Source organism: Myotis davidii, unplaced genomic scaffold (genome assembly GCF_000327345.1).
Source record: "Myotis davidii unplaced genomic scaffold, ASM32734v1 scaffold289, whole genome shotgun sequence".
Lineage (NCBI taxonomy): Eukaryota > Metazoa > Chordata > Mammalia > Chiroptera > Vespertilionidae > Myotis > Myotis davidii.
In genome coordinates, this window is record NW_006299717.1 from 926,222 (window position 1) to 944,320 (window position 18,099).

General features: G+C 47.6%; 1 protein-coding gene and 1 long non-coding RNA gene across 2 annotated transcripts in view; both read left to right on the forward strand.

The window, feature by feature from the left end:
• Positions 1 to 11,418: 11,418 nt before the first annotated feature.
• Positions 11,419 to 18,099, forward strand: part of KCNK5 (potassium two pore domain channel subfamily K member 5) — a 35,374-nt gene continuing 28,693 nt past the window's right edge. Inside the window, exon 1 of the mRNA XM_006775882.2 lies at positions 11,419 to 11,783. Within this exon, the coding sequence (XP_006775945.1) occupies positions 11,598 to 11,783 (186 nt within the window). The 5' untranslated portion in view covers positions 11,419 to 11,597. The remainder of the gene's footprint in view (positions 11,784 to 18,099) is intronic.
• Positions 12,822 to 13,361, forward strand: LOC107184999. Its single transcript, XR_001515908.1, has 2 exons — positions 12,822 to 13,089; positions 13,296 to 13,361. It is a non-coding gene; the product is annotated as an uncharacterized LOC107184999 (long non-coding RNA).

The window sequence follows — 18,099 nt, forward strand, 5'->3', positions numbered from 1 at the left end:
TGGAGGGGCAGAGCTGGCTCGGACCCCGCCCTGTACAAGTGCTCAGAGGCCTCTGCCATCAGGCCAGTCTGGGTCCTGATCCTCGATCGCCATGCAGCAGATTGAGCAGTTACTTCCCCTCCCCGAGCCTCCGTTTCCTCTCAGGTAAAACAGGGATAAAGGCCAGGCTTAGAGGGCCGTAGCTCACAGTGATGGCGACTCAAGTCATGGCACCACTGACCACTAGTCCCTTCGTCGGCCTGACGTAAAGTGGGTCAGGAAGGGCCTAGGCCGCTCACCCCAACGTGCCCATCTTCAGTCGGGTCCTTGAGCCGGCTCAGCCCCCGGCTTCTCCAGACCAGACCAGCGTAGGTCCCTGGCTCAGGAGAAGAGGCTTTGGGTCGCTGGTGGAGAGAGAGGTGTTCTGTGACCAGGGACAGGGATTCCGTTCCTTATGATAAGTGAGTAATAGCTTATATGTTAGGAGCCCCGTCGTGAGATCTGGGGCCCCAAGCCCCGGGAGCCCCAGGGCCTGGTGAGCCATCGCCCACCATCGCATGTCCCAGGAGTCCACGGCCAAAGTCCTGCCTGTGCCCAAGTTTTGTTTATTGCCCAGCTGGGCCCTGGAGGTTGGCTCAGGAGGCAGAAATTCCAGGAATCCTGGTTCCTCCTTCGCCTTGGCATCCTCCTCAACCTCCTCCCTCCCGCCCTCTCCTCTACCAATCCTTGGGCCTCTGTCCTATTGGGAGCACAAATGGCCAATTGTCCTGGGATCGTTATGTCCCTTGGGAGTAGCCACCCTGGGGCCAGATGTGGCTGTTGTGGGCATACAACATTGGGTCTGAAGGAGGCCTTCTGGAGCTCTTTAGAGCAGCCAGAGGCGGAGGGAGGTTAGGGGAGGCGGGCTGGGGAGAGGCTGTGCTTGAGCAAGTGTCAGGCAACAATGGGGGATGGGAAGCAGTTTTCCTGGTGCCTCCCTCCAGAACGCAGCAGGCCCTGCAAACAGCATCAAGTAGCAGAGCCCCTCAAACAGTAGCAGCCCCTAAATCACAGAGCCGCTAGCTCCTAACATCTACTGTCACCCCTGCCTCTCATGGCTCTGTTCCCACCTCCCTTCTGGTCCCCATGTGGACTCTCGCCCCCACCTCCTAAAGGACACACCTGCGGGGTGAGCTCTTGGAAATGCTAGTGACCAGGACACTTGATGCGCACCCTCCAGGCAGAGCCTTCACCGTCAGGTGAACCCGTGGACTTCTAACTGGCATGCTTTTAAATGCATACAATAAAATGTGCCATATTATAAAGGCAACCAATTGCATCAAAACATGATTATCAACACATGTTGTAAAAGTACAATTTGTGTATAGAACGTACAGGCAGGTGTGGCATAATGGCTTCAGTCAACGACAGGCCGCACACTCAGCAGTGGTCTCATCAGGTTATAATGGAGTTGAACATTTCCTATTGTCTAATGACCTCATGGCCACCATCATGTCCTAGCTCAAGGCATTACACAACTCCGACCACCGTGTCACAATGCGTTACAACTGCCTACAGCAGTGGTTTTCAATCTTTTCCATCTCCAGCACACATAAACTAATTACTAAATTCTGCGGCACACAAAAAACATATTATATTTTTTGCTGATCTGACCAAAAAATAGATACAATTTTGATTCATAAGCTCAATCACTGAACCATGCCAGCTGGGCGGCTGTTGTCATTTTTTTATTTGACAATCTAAGGGGAAAGAGGTCAGTGCCCCTGATTGAATAGTCAGGTATTGCATGTTTTAAAAATTCTTGCAACACACCAGTTGAAAATCTCTGGCCTATGGTATTCAGTATAGTAACATGCTATAGTTTTGTAGCTAGAAGATGTAGGGGAACAGAATTTTCACCCCAAGTTATGTCTCTTTGGCACAGGATTATTTTAGGCTAGTTAATTCTAAAAAAGGAGCAGGCCTGGAAAAAGCTCAGGAAACCAGGTTGACATTCCTCTTTGTAAAATGCTTTCACGTTGGTAAGAAAAGTCTCCCGTGGACAGGGTGTCTTCCTGGCTGCACCAACAGAGGGGTGACCTTCTCCTTATCTCCAGAAACTCTTATCAGTGCCGCTAAGTCTGAAATCTGTATGGCAATCTTCGACCTAAGAATGTCCAAACCTGCAGAGAATATTTCTGAGTCTATTTGAACCAAACTGATGACATTTGCCTGGAAGCCAGATCTCAAATGCTCCACAGAGGGGATTTTTTTGTGTTTTTTAACAGTCCCATTTGCCCTGGTGCCCCGCCCCCTGCCTTCCACTCACCTTTTCCCTCTGCCATTCTCCTCATCAGCCAGCTCCATTCAGTCTTTCTGAGAGGTCTGTAGGTACTGGATGTGGTGACCAAAATAAACAGTTGAAAGATGGTTAGGACCCACAGACGCAAAGTGTTAGGGTCTCATGCCATACTCCTTTCCTGACCAATAAAGAGGGCGTTGTGCACCCCAAAGGAATGACTCTCAAATGGTGGGACTTCAGGGATCAATGAGAGGAAGGTTTGGGTTGGGTCCATAACACACACAGCCCTGCTGTGCTCCCTAGAAATGACCCGGGGGAAGGCATAGTTCTTGATGACCTCTGAACCCGTCAGTGGGCTTCTCTTCTGATTGAATTGTGTTTCCTGGCAGTAAAAATTTTAGATGTCTCATAGCAATGAAATTCCGATAGTATGATGTTCCCTTTGTAAGAGAAAGACTTTGAAATGTCCATACAGATTTATCTGAAAGCTCCCAACACTAATAATTAGAATCAGTGCTTGTGCTCTGCCCTGAACCTGTGAGGATGTTTCTCTTCCCCACAGACTGGCTCTCAGCACAGGGCAGGCAGCTCCTGGGGTAACCGGAACCCGCCAGGCCACACCTATGGGCTTAGTATTGTCACTCAGCCACCTCTCTCTCCTCAATGTCTGTCTGGCTGATCCCTGTAACTTCAAATATCTTTTTAAAAAAATATATATTTTATTGATTTTTTACAGAGAAGAAGGGAGAGAGATAGAGAACTAGAAACATCAATGAGAGAGAAACATTGATCAGCTGCCTCCTGCACACCTCCGACTGGGGATGTGCCCACAACCAAGGTACATGCCCCTGACCGGAATCGAACCTGGGACCCTTCAGTCCACAGGCTGACGCTCCATCCACTGAGCCAAACCGGTTATGGCAAACTTCAAATATCTTACCATGAATTTACAAGGTCAATTTTTACTACTTGTTTGTGTTTTTTTATATATATAAATGATTATTCACAAATTTGATGCAAGTTTATAAAATTTACTGTAGTACTTTTTTGTGTTTTTACCTTAAATCTTACATATAACATAAAATTTACCATCTTAACATAAAATTTACCACTTTAACATCAAATTTACCATCTTTTTAAGCGGACAGCATAGTCGTGTTAATAATATGATTCTTGTTGTACAAATCTCTAGAACTTTCTTATCTTACAAAACTGAGACTCTACTCCTTGAACAATTTTGCCCCCTCCCCACATCCACTGGCCATTACTATTATCTGTTTCTAAGAGTTTGACTACAGTCATGAGCCACTTAGGGACATGGATACATTCTAAGAAATTCATTCTTTCTTTTTTTTAATCTTTGTTGAAAGTATTACATATGTCCCCTTCCCCCCACCCCCCATTGACCCCTTCTAGCCCGCCCTGCCCCAGGCCTTCACCACCCTATTGTCTGTGTCCATGGCTTATGCATATATGCATACAAGTTCTTTGGTTGATCACTTCCAACCCACCCATCCTCCCCCCACCTTCCCTCTGAGATTCTGAAATCTGTTCTATGCTCCTATGTCTCTTCATCTATTTTGTTCATCAATTTATTTTGTTCATTAGATTCCACATGAGTGCGATCATGTGATATTTATCTTTCTCTGACTGGCTTATTTCGCTTAGCATAATACTCTCCAGGTCCCTCCATGCTGTCTCAACAGTAAGAGATCCTTCTTTTTTACGGCTGCATAGTATTCCACGGTATAGTGTACCACTGCTTTTCTATCCACTCATCTACTGATGGGCACTTGGGCTGTTCCAGATCTTAGCTATGGTGAATTGTGCTGCTATGAACATAGGGATGCTTATGTTCTTTCTGATGGTATTTTGGGTTTCTTAGGATATATTCCTAGAAGTGGGATCCCTTGGTCAAATGTAGTTCCATATTTAATCTTTTGAGGAAACTCCATACTGTTTTCCATAGTGGTTGTACCATAGTCTGCATTCCTACCTGCAGTGCACGAGGGTTCCCTTTTCTCCACATCCTCACCAGCACTTGTCATTTGTTGATTTGTTGATAGTACCCATTCTGCCTCATTGTCATTTTAATTTGCATCTCTCTGATGCTCCGTGACTTTGAGCATTTTTTTCATATGTTCCTTGGCCATCTGTATGTCCACTTTGGAGAAGTGTCTAGTCCATTTTTAAATTAGATTATTTGTCTTCCTTTCGTTAAGTTGCATGAGTTCCTTATATATTTCAGATATTAACCCCTTATCAGATGTATCATTGCCAAATATGTTCTCCCACACAGTGGGCTCCCTTTTCATTGTGTTGATGGTCCTTAGGTCCTTTTGTCATGTGTGAGCATCATCGGAAGCACTTACACAAACCTAGATGGTGTAGCCTATGTGGATGTTAAGAACAGCCAACCCTGTTGAAAATTCTTACAAGAGTTTATTTGAGCCCAAATTGACAACAGAACTGGGAAGGAAGATCTCAAATGCTCTGGAGAATGACAGTTCTGCAGTTTCTTTTTTACTTTCGTAATGAAGGAGGGAAGAAGGAAAGGAAGATTACATGAAGGTGGGAGGAAGCGAGAGGAGATATCTCTGTTTGCATTGCAGTATCTCAAGATTTGAGGATGGTTGTTTCCCAGGGATAAAAAAAAAGAGGCCCAAGATTCAACCTAGATGAGCAAGACAACAGACTTTGCTTAAGGCAAAGATAAGCCTTTTGGTAAAGAAGTTACATGCCTGTGCTGCGACTACCCACCATGACCTGCTCGGTTAGGAATTTATGATCTCGTCTCTCTATGAGGTTATTCCATAGAACTCCCCTGTCACCATTGGTTTTGTTTTTGGTTTTGTTTTTGTCCACAAGAGCTATGAAGCTCTTTTTTTTTTCCTTTTTAAAGGAATCAACGTTTTCAAGTTATTGTGTTGTGACTCACTTTATGCTCTTAATGGCTTTTTTATATGCCTCCTTAGGTGGGATGGGGAGTTCACAGGGGCACTATTCCCTTTGAAATTCCTACACAGACTGTGAACAGAAATATTCCCACACAGAGATAAAACAGTAAGTGTTTTAGCGTCTGAAAGCATTATCAAATGTTCATTCACCACGAGGGTAATCCCTTCACCTAACTGAAAGGAGAACCTCACAGGCGGGTGTGGGTCTTCCGAGCAGAGTTTAGGAACCTCAGTGACCTTGGGGAAAACAAGCAGTTTCATAGGGTGCAACCCAGATTGTGACCTGTCGCTATCAAGGTGAAACAGCAACTCAAAGCTCCTTGCCTTATAAATTATCAAGATGGCGCTCTGAAACAAATGATTGTTGGCCACACCATAAATAAACATGCTAATGAAGCCGTGGCAGAGGTTTTATCAGCAGTGTACAGAAGTATATGCCCTGTGCCCCTCCCCCACTCACCCATTTTTTCCTTTTCTATTCTTGAGGCTCAAGTTGTCTAGACATTCAGTAGTTTCAGTACAGATTCTATTTCCAAAAGCCCCCACTGGCTCCTGAGCAGAGAATGGGCATAACTCCTGATCTGGTTGGAAATGATTGATTCAAATGTGTGGATGGGGCCAGGGAGGGTGGGAAAGGAGGGGGGAGGGGAGGAGAAACACATTCTGTGTGGAAAGAGACAAAGGAGAGAGAGAGAGAGAGAGAGAGAGAGAGAGAGAGAGAGAGAGAGAAGCCGGGAGAATGGAAAGCTGGGTTAAGGGGTTTGGGAAAATGCAGGGAGAAAAGGAAGGGGCAACAGAAGAGAGGATGAGGAGAGAGTGACCATGACATTGAGGGGACAAGAAAGAGGAAGGGGTCGAGAAATGAACAAATAGACCAAGTTGGAAGACAGAGAAACTAGCAATTACAAAAACTTGGGATAAAAACCAACTCATCCACAACTGTTCTGCCTTGTCCTTGTGAGAGAGTGAAACTGAAATAGGAAGAGGCCCTTACTTATTTTCTTAGGAAGAGAACACAGTCCAGAGGTGGGAGAGGAATGGGACAGAATTTTCCTAACAAAGAAAGGAAAAACTGTAGCCTCTCAAACTGCCCTCACCCCATAATGGATGAACCGTTTACACACACAGTCCCTGACCTCCAGCCAGAGAGAGACCCAGGACAAAGGCCTGGTCCCTGGAAAAGCCGAGGGCTCGGCAATGAGTCCACAGCATCAGGAGGGAGGCAGGCAGGGTTGTTTGTTGTTGTTTGACACATTTGTTTGATTTTTTTATTGAGATATAATTGACATATAACATGATATTGGTTTCAGGTATACAATGGAATGATTTAATACTAGTATGTATAGTGAAACTGAAACTGGACAACCAATGGGTCCGGGCTTCCTGTCACTACTTGGGCCAATTCAGCAGAGACAGGGTTGAATTATACTAGTACATGAGCGTTTATTCCAATAATGTGGGCAGTATGGGAGAGCAGCAGGGCATCTACAAAAATCTGCTCTGCATCCGCCCATAGACCAGCTGCTTATACAGGGTAGGACAAGGATTCCATGAGGAAGTAGGGATTGCAGGCATGGGGAAGCAGTCTGTGCAGGCTGAGGTGGGACTCCATTGTTTGGGCAACAAGGTTGTTAATCTTTCCATGATAATAGGCAGTTCTTGAATGAGAGTGGACCGCATTCCAAGGTTGACTCCCAGGTCCTGGGGACACACAACTCCCAGCCAGGTTAGAATGTCCTTTCTTTAACCAGAACAAGGCCTGGTTAACAGAACATGATTAATATTTTCCATTACCTTACCTAGTCCCCAATATTCTATTTTTGCCCCTAACAAAATGAACACCACAAGTCCAGTTAACCTCCATCACCAAAACATAAGTTACGAGAAATTTTTTTCTTGTGATGGAGACTTTTATGATTTACTGTCTTAGCAACGTTCAAACATGCAATACAGCATGTCAAACTCAAAGGCTAACACGGGCCAAATAAACAAGGTTTAAGTTTATGTGGGCCGAAAAAAAACCCAAACGCTTCAATTTTCATAGATTGTGCACACCTAACAAGTCAGTGCAAGACTAATGATGTGGCAATCAGCTGCTGAAATATTCGCTGCTAGTATTAGTGGAGAGAAATGGTGAGCTTGCGCATAAGGCTCATAAGGGAAATGAATGCAATGTGATTATAGTGATCAGTCATTAGGGAACGTTGTAGTTCATTATTAAAAACTAGAGGCCTGGTGCACGAATTCGTGCACCAGTGGCGTCCCTCAGCCTGGCCCGTGGGATAGGGCCGAAACTGGCTCTCCAACATCTCCAATGTATATTACATCCCTATGACTTTATTTTTATTTTATAACTGGAAGTTTGTACCTTTTGACCCCCTTCGTCAATTTCATACACCCCTATCCCCCACCCTTTGCCCCCAACAATTCTACCAATCAGTCTCTGTATCTGTGAGCTTGTTTTTTTTTTTAAGTTTATTAATTTTTAGAAAGAGAGGAAGGTAGAGGAGAGAAACATCGATGTGAGAGCACAATGTGGATCAGGGATCGAGCCAGCAACCCAGGCAGGTGCCCTAACAGGAATTGAACCAGCAACCTCATGCGAGGTGCATGCGAGGATGCTCAATCAACTGAGCTATACCAACGAAGGATGTTGTTTTAACTTTTTCAGGAACTGCCATACTGTTTCCATTGTGCATTCCTTTTCCTCCACATTTTTGTCCACACTTGTTTTTATCTTTTTTATAATAGTCATCTGACAAATGTGAGGTGATAACACATTGTGGTTCTAATTTACATTTCGCTTATAATTAGTGATGCTAAGCGTCTTTTCATGTACCTGTTGGCCATCTGTATATCCTCTTCAGAAAAATATCTATTCAGATCCTCTGCCCATTTAAATATATATATATTTTTTTCTTTATTTCAGAGAGGAAGGGAGAGGAAGAGAGATAGAACAACAAGGAGAATCATTGATTAGCTGCGTCCTGCAAGCCCCCTACTGAGGATCCAGCCCACAAACCAGACATGCACCCTGACTGGAAATGGAACCGTGACCTCTTGGTTCATAGGTCGACACTCAACCACTGAGCCACACTGACAGGGTCCTGCCCATTTTTTTTTCTTTTTAATCCTCATCTAAGGATATTTTTCATTGATTTTTAGAGAGAGTGGAAGGGAGAGGGAAAAACAGAGAGAAATAGCGATGTGAGAGAAACACATCCATTGGTTGTCTCCTGCACATGTCCTGACCAGGGCCTGGGCCTGGGAGGAGCCTGCAACCGAGGTCCGTGCCCTTAACCGGAATCGAACCCGGGACCCTTTGGTCTGCAGGTTGACGCTCTATCTACTGAGCCAAACCAGCTAGGGCCCATTTTTTTAATTAAACTCTTTTGTTTTGCTATTGAGTTGTATGAGTTCTTTATTTATTTTGGATATTCATTCCTTATCAGATATGTGATTTGCAAATGTTTTCTCCCATTCCCTAGGCTGCCTTTTCATTTTGTTGATGGTTTTCTTTACTGTGCAGAAGCTCTGTAGTTTGATATAGTCCCACCTGTTTATTTTTGCTTTTGTTGCCTTGACTTTTGGAGTCAGTTCTAAAAAAAAAAACCCACTGTCCAGACACTAAGACTGATGTCAAGCCACTTAACTGTCTAAGTTTTTTGTAGGAGTTTTATGGTTTTAGGTCTTACATCTAAGTCTTAACCCATTTGGGTTTAATTTTTGTGTGTGGCATAAGATAGTCTAGTTTTATTATTTTGCATGTCCAGTTTCCCCAGTGCCATTTGCTGAAGGAACTGTCCTTTCCCCATTGTATATTCTTGGTTCCTGTGCTGTAAACTTATTTCTAGGCCCTCTTCTGTTCCATCAATGTGTTTATGCCAATACTCTACTATTTTGATGACTATAGCTATTTAATATAGTTTATAATCAGGAGTATGATGCCTCCAGCTTTGTTCTTTTTTTCTCAAGATTGCTTTGGCTATGCTGGGTTTTTTGTAGGTCCATATAAATTTTAGATTATTAGTTATATTTCTTTGGAAAACACCGTTGGAATATTGACAGGGATTGCACTGAATCTGTTGATTACTTTGGCAGGATGGACATTTTAACAATATTCTTCCAATTGTTAACACCTTCGAACCTGTAAAGAATTTTTGTGAGTTTATTTGAGCCAAACTGTCGACAATTGCCAGGAGGCAGAATCTCAAGGGATTGGGATAATTCTCCAGAGAATGCGGGTTTTCATCTATTTTTATACATTACAGAGGAGGAGACTTAGGTGGGTTACATGAAATCCATTGGTGATAGATTAGGGAGGAGGGAGAAAGCAAAAGAGGGGGGGGACCTCTGGGATTGGATAAAAAGTAAAATGATAGGTTACTTAGGTGAGTACAGGATAGTTAATAGTCAACAATTAACAAGGTAACAATAACAGTGAAGGAATTTGTGGTATCTGTCCTGGCTCCCAGACATTTGGTTGTGCCTTGAGGGGTCTGGAAAAAAGGGAAGTTACAAGTCACCGACACATTTCAATGATACGTTATCGTAGATGCAAAAAGACAATAAGTGCAGTTAAGGTAAAGGTTGATCTTGACAGAAAAGATACCGGCCTAGGAGGTGACTACCCACCATAACTGCTTTTAATTAAAGTTTCATTTCAGACCATCCTTTGTGGCTACTTTAGGTCTTTGAGTTTGCAAGACCGCCATGCAGGCCTTCCCTGAGCTTGTCAGGTTAGCATGTGGCCCCTTTCATCCACACAATCCATGAGCACAGAATATCCTTCCATTTATTTGTGTCTTTTATTGATTAATTGATTGCTTGATTAAATCTTCATTGTTGAAAGTATTACATAGGTCCTCCTTTATCCCTCATTAACCTCTTCTAACCCATTCCTCCCCCCTCTTCTATTTATTTTCATCAATATCTTATAGCCTTTCACGTCCTTGGTTAAATTAATTCCTAGGTGTTTTATTCTTTTTTATGCAATTGTGAGTAATACTGTCTTCTTAATTCTTCTTTCTGATATCCTATTAGTAGTATATTGAAGTGTAATTTATTTTTGTATATTGATTTTGTATCCTATAACTTTACTGAATCTGTTGATTAGCTCTAACAATTTTTCATTGGAGTCTTCAGTAGGGTTTTCTACACATAATATCATGTGATCTACAAATACTGACAGTTTTACTTCTTTCCAATTTGGATGCCTTTTATTTCTTTTTCTTGTATAATTGCTCTGGCTATGACTTCCATTGGGTGTGTGTTTTTGACAAATATGTTTGTGACCGTCATTCTCTTCATTGCACAAATGTTTAATGAGTGTCTATTATGTAACAGTCCTGGGGGAATACGTCATTGAACAATCCAGACTCCCCACCCACAAGCTGTCATTTTAATGTTGTATAGTATATTAGAGATATATAGTATATTTGAGAAAATTTAGTGCTAGGAGGAAAGTAGGGCTAGCAAGGAGGATAAGAGGGCAAGTGTGTGCGTGTGTGTGTGTGTGTGGAGGGTGTGTGTGCAACTTTAAGTAGGCCTGGGAGTATCAAAGTGGTTTTTCCCCTACAGAGGCAGTGTGTGTAGCCAGGGAAGGGGTAAGGGAGGGGTCTTGCACAGCGCTGTCCAGGCTGCTCCTCCCCCCGCCCCCTAACCAAACCCCTCCCCCAAGGGTCTCACAACAGAGCACCTGAGAATGGGGCCAAATGGAGAAGCCACGCCTTTGTGCCTGGGTTCGTTCCCGATACGCTGATTCTTGGCAATTTCTCCGGTCCCTTTCTGATCCCCTTTTCCCAGGCTTATAATTAATAGTAAGGTGAGGCAAAAACTGAATTACAGGCAAAATAACAGGAGTCACAACTCCCTGACCTCAGTCATTAGGTCCACACTCATTTTCTTTAATACCCCAGTACTAGGAGCAGATGCGGGTCCCAGACACCCCTATCGCTCAGGCATTGGGCACCGGGGAACGCAATGAACCGCGAAGCGCACCTCGTGTGTGACATTAATAGTAAGGTGAGGCAAAAACTGAATTACAGGCAAAATAACAGGAGTCACAACTCCCTGACCTCAGTCATTAGGTCCACACTCATTTTCTTTAATACCCCAGTACTAGGAGCAGATGCGGGTCCCAGACACCCCTATCGCTCAGGCATTGGGCACCGGGGAACGCAATGAACCGCGAAGCGCACCTCGTGTGTGACACAACTTGGCGAAGCTACTTTGTCCCGGGAGCCGCACGGGGGGTTCGGGGCACTGCGCATGCGGAGCTCCAAATTCAAACAGCTGTTTCCAGAGGCTGGAGGGCGGGTGGACCGGGGAGCCACTGGGGCTAGGAGACGCGTTGGCCCGGAGGTGGCCGCTCGGGAGCCATGGTGGACCGGGGCCCTCTGCTCACCTCGGCCATCATCTTTTACTTGGCCATCGGGGCGGCGATTTTCGAGGTGCTGGAGGAGCCGCACTGGAAGGAGGCTAAGAAGAAGTACTACACGGAGAAGCTGCATCTACTCACCAAGTTCCCGTGCCTGAGCCAGGAGGGCCTGGACGAGATCTTGCAGGTGAGGCGCCGCGTTGCCCCTACGAACACCTGACGCTGGCTCGAGCTCTGGGAGTGCGGCGGGGGCGCCCTCGCAGCTTTGGGTGACCCTCGGCCCGGTGGGTTGTCCTGGGGGAGACAGGAGGGGTGTCTCCTGGATGTGGTTGCCGGGATCTTTCGTTCACCCGTGGACACAGGAGTCACCTTGGGACCCAGTTTGTGCAGAGAATTTAGGGTTGACCTCCGGGTGAACCGGGCCCCGCGGTGGCTCGCTGTGGGGGTGCGGGTCCCTCCCTCCTTGGAGGGGGGTTGTGGGGCGGAGGAAAGCGTTTATCTTTGCTTGGAGACGCTCCCGGAGTGCGGGAGCCCAGCCGGTTGTCACCCGCCCAGCGTCTGCGCCTCCCATCTCCGGGGCCAGTGCCGCTCCCACACGACTGTTTTCGGGAATGGGAGCTTCGCAGAGTTGCTGGAGGGTCCCCAGGTCCAGCCGGAGCAAGACCCCCTTCCCCCGTCGGGCGAGGAGCGGGATGAGGGCTCTGCCCCGCTGCGCCGCGGGGCCGGCCGGCGGCTGGAATGCTGCGGACGCGCTCGGGCTTCCGGGAGAGCTTATCTCGCCGTCTCGCCTGTCGGGAAGGCTACCTCCCCGGGCTCGCGGATAAACTTGGTGAAAGTAGTGGACTGAGCAAAAGAGCCGGACCCGGAGTCCGTGGGGGGCCGGGAGGAGAGGCTGTGCCGAATGGGGGGTGGTGAGGGGAGTTTCCCGTCCGGATTGGCATTGGGAGTTTCTTCTGGTTCATCTGCCCCATGAGGGCATTGACCTCGCTGGGCTAAACCGGCCCTTGGCCAGGACTCGAGGTCCAATACTCAGTTTCCTGAAGACCCTTGGCCTTACCTGTCCAGCCGTGGCCTGCACGGATGGCATCCTGCAGGGGATGACCCGGACCTGAGTGGGAGCCTTGGAGCAGGGGTAGTGGATGGAAGATGTTACCTTTCTCCTGGGGTGAAAGATACCATAAAGGAGGTTGGACCAGGAGCAACATTTAATCTACAGCAGCCCCCCATGCTATGTGCCTGCCTAGTTGTCTCATTCTTCTGGCCTCAGTTTCCCTGTATGTAAAATGGGAACAAACCCGTCGTCATCCATCTTTCCTGCCCTAAACTGTTGGAAGGTTGAAAGCATTGGAAAACACGAAGCCATCTGCTTGTGGCTCCCTTTTTGTCCCCAAATCAATAGACATTTGAAGATGAGCATATCGGTGCCTGCCGGCAGCCAGACTGACTAGCAGACTGGGGACCACTGCAAGGGGGAGGCTGAGTCAGCAGGTTGGGTGTGTGTTTTCAGTGGGGAAATTTCCCGGGGTGGGGGCTGGTGGGAGGTGAGGTTGGAGGACGGTGAGCTTCAGGAGGTAGCTGGTTCTAGCGGGAGTCCCGGGGCGATGCGGGTTCCTTTGCCCGGGTGTTTGCCTTGGGTGCATGGGTTGGGGAAGGGTCACTGTATAATTTCCCTTGAGGAAACAATTCTTCTGTTGTTTAGTTTCTTCCAGGGCTTTGTTTAGAGGGGAAGAAGTCAGGCGAGTATGATAATAAAGAATCGAGCTGCCCTCGAAGTTTCCTTCTTCGCCGCTCCTCCACCAACCACTGCAGGAAGGAAAGAATTCAAGGCTGAATGTGGGAAAATAAACTTCAAAACACGAGGAGAAGGGAAAAGAGGGGGGTCGGGGTGAGGCAGCCGGGTGCAGCTGGTGGTAGGAGCTTTGGAGTGTTGACAGCTTTCTTAAGGTGTTTGAGCAAACAATATGTTTCTTAATTTGAGGTCCTGTTAACCTCCCCCCCCCCATCACCCCCAAGAAAGCAGGTAACTTAGAAAAAGGATTTGGGCGTCAGGCCAGTGTGATTTGGAGATAATTACGGATAGCCCTGTCCCCATCTGCAGCCAAAAAACTCTCAAACTATCTCCAACTGGGCGAGTCTCCTCCCTTCGTAGGAAAAATCCAAGAAATGAAAACCAGTGGAAGCATTTTGTTAGCGTTACTTTTTTCGTTTCCAGAAGTCTGCCAGGCTCGGCTTTCTGATGCGACTTGGGGCATTGCCCTCGGCCTCAGGAAATTGGTTGAAGGAAAAATGAAAACTCCGAAATCTTTCCAAAGGGGTTGCTGGGGCATTTTCCACCTGAGGTTCTGAATCACCTTTGTAATTCTAAGGAAGCCCTGGCTAGGAATTCCTGGGGTGGGGGCAGGCTCCTGGGAGGGGTGGAGGGAAGCGTGTGGGGGCAGTGCAGTCTGGGTTGGGGTTTTTCCTCACATTGGAAACTGCTTTCAAATTCGTGAGAAAGGGAGTTGACACACCTTTCTCTAGATCTTTGGAAATAGTCCCCGAGTTGTCAGGTGCTTCCTTCCTGTTCAAGCTGTGGTTGAACAGAGGCGGAGGTGGACTTGCAGATGCTCTGCACGCCCCCAGCCTTGGGCCACGTGGCCGCCCTTCTTCCTGCTTCAGAGCCATCTTGACCCTCTGCTGTGACGCTTGCTGCACCAGGCATTGGGCGAACTCTGTCCCCCTAGCCCAGCCGTGGGCAAACTTTTTGACTCGAGGGCCACAATGGGTTCTTAAACTGGACCGGAGGGCCAGAACAAAAGCATGGATGGAGTGTTTGTGTGAACTAATATAAATTCAAAGTAAACATCATTACATAAAAGGGTACGGTCTTTTTTTTCAATAGTTTTATTCATTTCAAACGGGCTGTAGTTTGCCCACGGCTGCTAGCCTTTCCCTAAATTGCAGAGGTTCCCACGAGGGGAATTAGCACAAACTGAGCCCCTGGTGCACATTGTGGGTAGCATCACCATTTGATAAGAGGGCGCAGTCTGGTTTTGCCATCTGGCTTGGCCATTTACCCATCAAGCCATTTAAGTTTCTCATCTGCAACATGAGGTCTGGTAAGGGTCAAGTCAAGTAGAAGCATGCGGCCAGATGTGTGCAGATGTAAGGTAGGAGGGCGAGCTCATCTCCCTGTCATTTGCGCGTTTGGAGCACTGACCAAGGCAAGTTGCCAAGTGCGTTACCTGTACCAGGTCAGGTACTCCTTACAGCCGCCTTGCCTATTTAGATAAGGACACCGAAGCTCAGGGAAGTTAAAGTGGCTTTGGTGACACAGCAAGAAGGCACAGCCTGGGGTGGGGACCCGCTGTCTGCCTCCTGGTGCACCCCTGCCCCCCATCTTGGGCATGTGACACTGTTGGGTGTTTGGTCTGTAAGTGAGTTTAGTAAATTGGTTCAGCTGGACTCTGGTGTGCTGGGAAATTCTATTTTCTCTTCCCCCAAGAACAGGCACCTGCACACAGGCTTCTCCAAACTCTGCCTGTTCAGCTGCCTCCTCCTCCATTACTGAAGGGAGCGCCAGTCCACAGTGCCCCACACGCCACTCCCACGAAACCGCTGAGGATTGGGGTAAAGGGGGAGAATGAACCCTTCTCAGCCTTCACCTCCGGTGTACAGTGATCACAAACAGGAAGGATTTGAGAGCTCACCAACCGCCAGGGCCTTGAGCACTTCATGTACAGTCTTATTTTAATCTAATCCTGGTGACCACCCCCCCTTTAATAGATGAGGACAATGAGCCCCCCCCCAAAAAAAAAATTATATAACTTGCCCAGGATCATATAGTGCAAACTCAGAAAGTGTGTTGTATTCCAAAGTGCACGGGAATTAGTCAGCAAGCATTTATTAAGCACCCACTGTGTTCCAGACAGTGAGTAAGGTGCTAGGAGTCCAAAGGTGAATTAAATCACTGCTTGAGCTGGAGATAAGAATGAGTAAACCCACCACGACTTAGCGCAGAGATGTTCAGGAGGGACTCTTAAAGAGGGCCCCTCATCCAGCCTGAGGGGTCAGGGAGGGCTCCGGGCGGAGGTGACCTCAAGCCAGAGTGGGGTCTTAGAATTAGGGGGGCTTAGAAGGGGAAAGAGGGTTTGGGCTGTGGCTCTCGAGATTCCCGAGTTAACTGGGGTGTAGTAGGGATCACCCCAGGCCCTGCCCTCCACTGGGTCTTTCCATCCCTGACTCTGGGTTTTCCTAGATTGCTCACATAGATGCCCAGTTCCCAGAAGGCTCTTGGATTTCGCTGGCCTCCTTGCTGCTAAGCTGCAAACTGCATTATTCTATTGGGAGGTTTTCCATGTGTCCCAGACCTCTCCTTTTATTTTCTGAACCCTTCCTACTCTATCCATGCTCCTGTCTACAGTAGTGAGGCCCATTCCAATTCTGAGGTCCTGACATCCTGTTATTAACACCAACCCTCCTCCTAAAATGTGAAAAATACAGCTATGCAGTAAAATTATATCCCACCAAAATGCTCAGAATGGGGCACATTCATTGGATTTTTTGGAGAATTGAGGGTTAACATGAAAACCTCTTTTGTGTCAAGCCTCGTTGGAAATTGTAAAAGTGCACTGGTCCACGTAAATGCCTTTGTAAGTACAGGGAGCACAATAGATCTTTTGATTGTCCAGGATCGCGGAGGCCTCCACGTCATTGGCTCACACTTGAACTCTCACCTTCCAGGACTGAGAAATGAAAAGAGGAGAAGCTGGGTTTGGGAGAGGGAATGGAAGAAAAGCATCCCTTTTCTAAAGGCTCGTTTTCTTAGTAATGTTTTGCTCAAAGGCCAGGCAGCCACACACACACACACACACACAAATTTCTCAAACTGATAAGTCTGCCTTAGTTAACTGCTTTAGTTAGAGTTTTAACAGTAAAGTGAATTTTTATTGAATCGTTTTGAGAATTTTACTAGAGCCCTAAGGACGATTAAAGGTGGCATGGTAATAGAGACTCATTGAGGGTAGAAATTAGCAAGTGTTGAAATGTTCGGGTGGGGGTGGGGACTTCCTATAGGAGGGGTCCCAGGGAGGTGATGACTGTGGCTTCTAAGTGTTTTCCTGGGGTTTTGCCATATTTATAGCCTGTCGTTTAAAAGAAACAGAATCTTCCAGTTTTGAATGCTGTGCTTGGCTGGCTCTGACCTCAGGCTTTCATCTTGAACTTGGCTGTTTGCTGTCTGATTGTGCTCAGCCTCTGAACTCTCCGTGTGTGTTTGGGGGTGGGGGGTGGAGGGTACGGGGGATATAGGGAGCAGCAAAGTACAAGGCAGGGCTTTGGGGAGCAGCAGAGGAGCTGTGCCCCGGAGAACGGTACTCCCAAGAAGGTCTTTGTACCAGTTGGGCTGTTCGATCTGAGTGCTTTTACAGGAGCCGACTGGCCGGAAGTGGGCGATACAGAGGCCAGGGAGTGGGTGCTAGAGGGAAACACTCGCTGTCTCCGTGAGCATCCCCATGGATCCGCCCAGCACGCTGGCCAAGGCCTGCAACCACAGGGCAGAGAGGTAAGGGTCCGGTAAGGAAGCTCTCTGGGCTAGCCTAGGAATTTGAACTCACCAAGTGTTTGCAATCAAGTCAGGGAGTGAACAGCATTTCAGAAAGTTCTTCACAGCCCTTTGTAACTTGAAAGGAGTGGAATATTCTACTGTGACCTAACGGTATTTCTGTGGGTTGATCCTTCGCCCCATGAGTGTGGTGATAAGGCCGTTTTCTCCCTTTCTCTGTGATGTGACTGAGTGTGGTTTTTCTACCAAAGCCCGCGGAGCTCACAGCCCTCCCCCCAGGAGCTCGCCATGCTCCCTCACACCTCAACTTTCAGTTAGGGTGCCACTCCCTTCCCCGAGCCCCTTGGGAGGTCCGGGTGTGAGTCCCCCTCCCTGCCAAAGACACCCCCACTTGATGACCTTCCCAGACTGCCCAAGTGGCACTTTTATGTCCAAGTGAGGCAGTTAATCCACTCCCCAAACTTCAGAGGCCTGGGCAGCGTTAGGGATGACAGAGGAGCCCCTCGCTGCCAGCTGTCACTTCTGTGTGTGCTGAAGCCTCAGAAACCAGCCGGGGCTAAACCGGGCTGTGGTGGTGAAAGGAGGGAAATGCGGTCTTGGTGCCGAGTGATGGGTTGCAGATGGTTGAGTCTGGAGAGACCGAGGCGGGTCAGAGGGCCTCGGAGGATTGGGTTTCTGTTTCCTGAGGCCTGTAGAACCCCTTGGCCTACTGGGGACCTGGCCCTGAAAGAAACATAACCCGTGCCCCCAGGGAGCCCCCCCCTTCGGGCAGCCCCCCATCTAGAGAAAGGAAGGTCAGGAGCTGTTACCTGAAGGACATTGGTAAGTGTCCCAGAGGCTCCAAGTGTGTACCATTGAGTTACTTTCTGCTCTGGAACATAGAGGGAGGGGAACACGAGCCCCTGTGAGCATTCTGCTCAGTCCCTGCTGTGTGCTAGGCACACCGTGGGGCAGGTGGTAT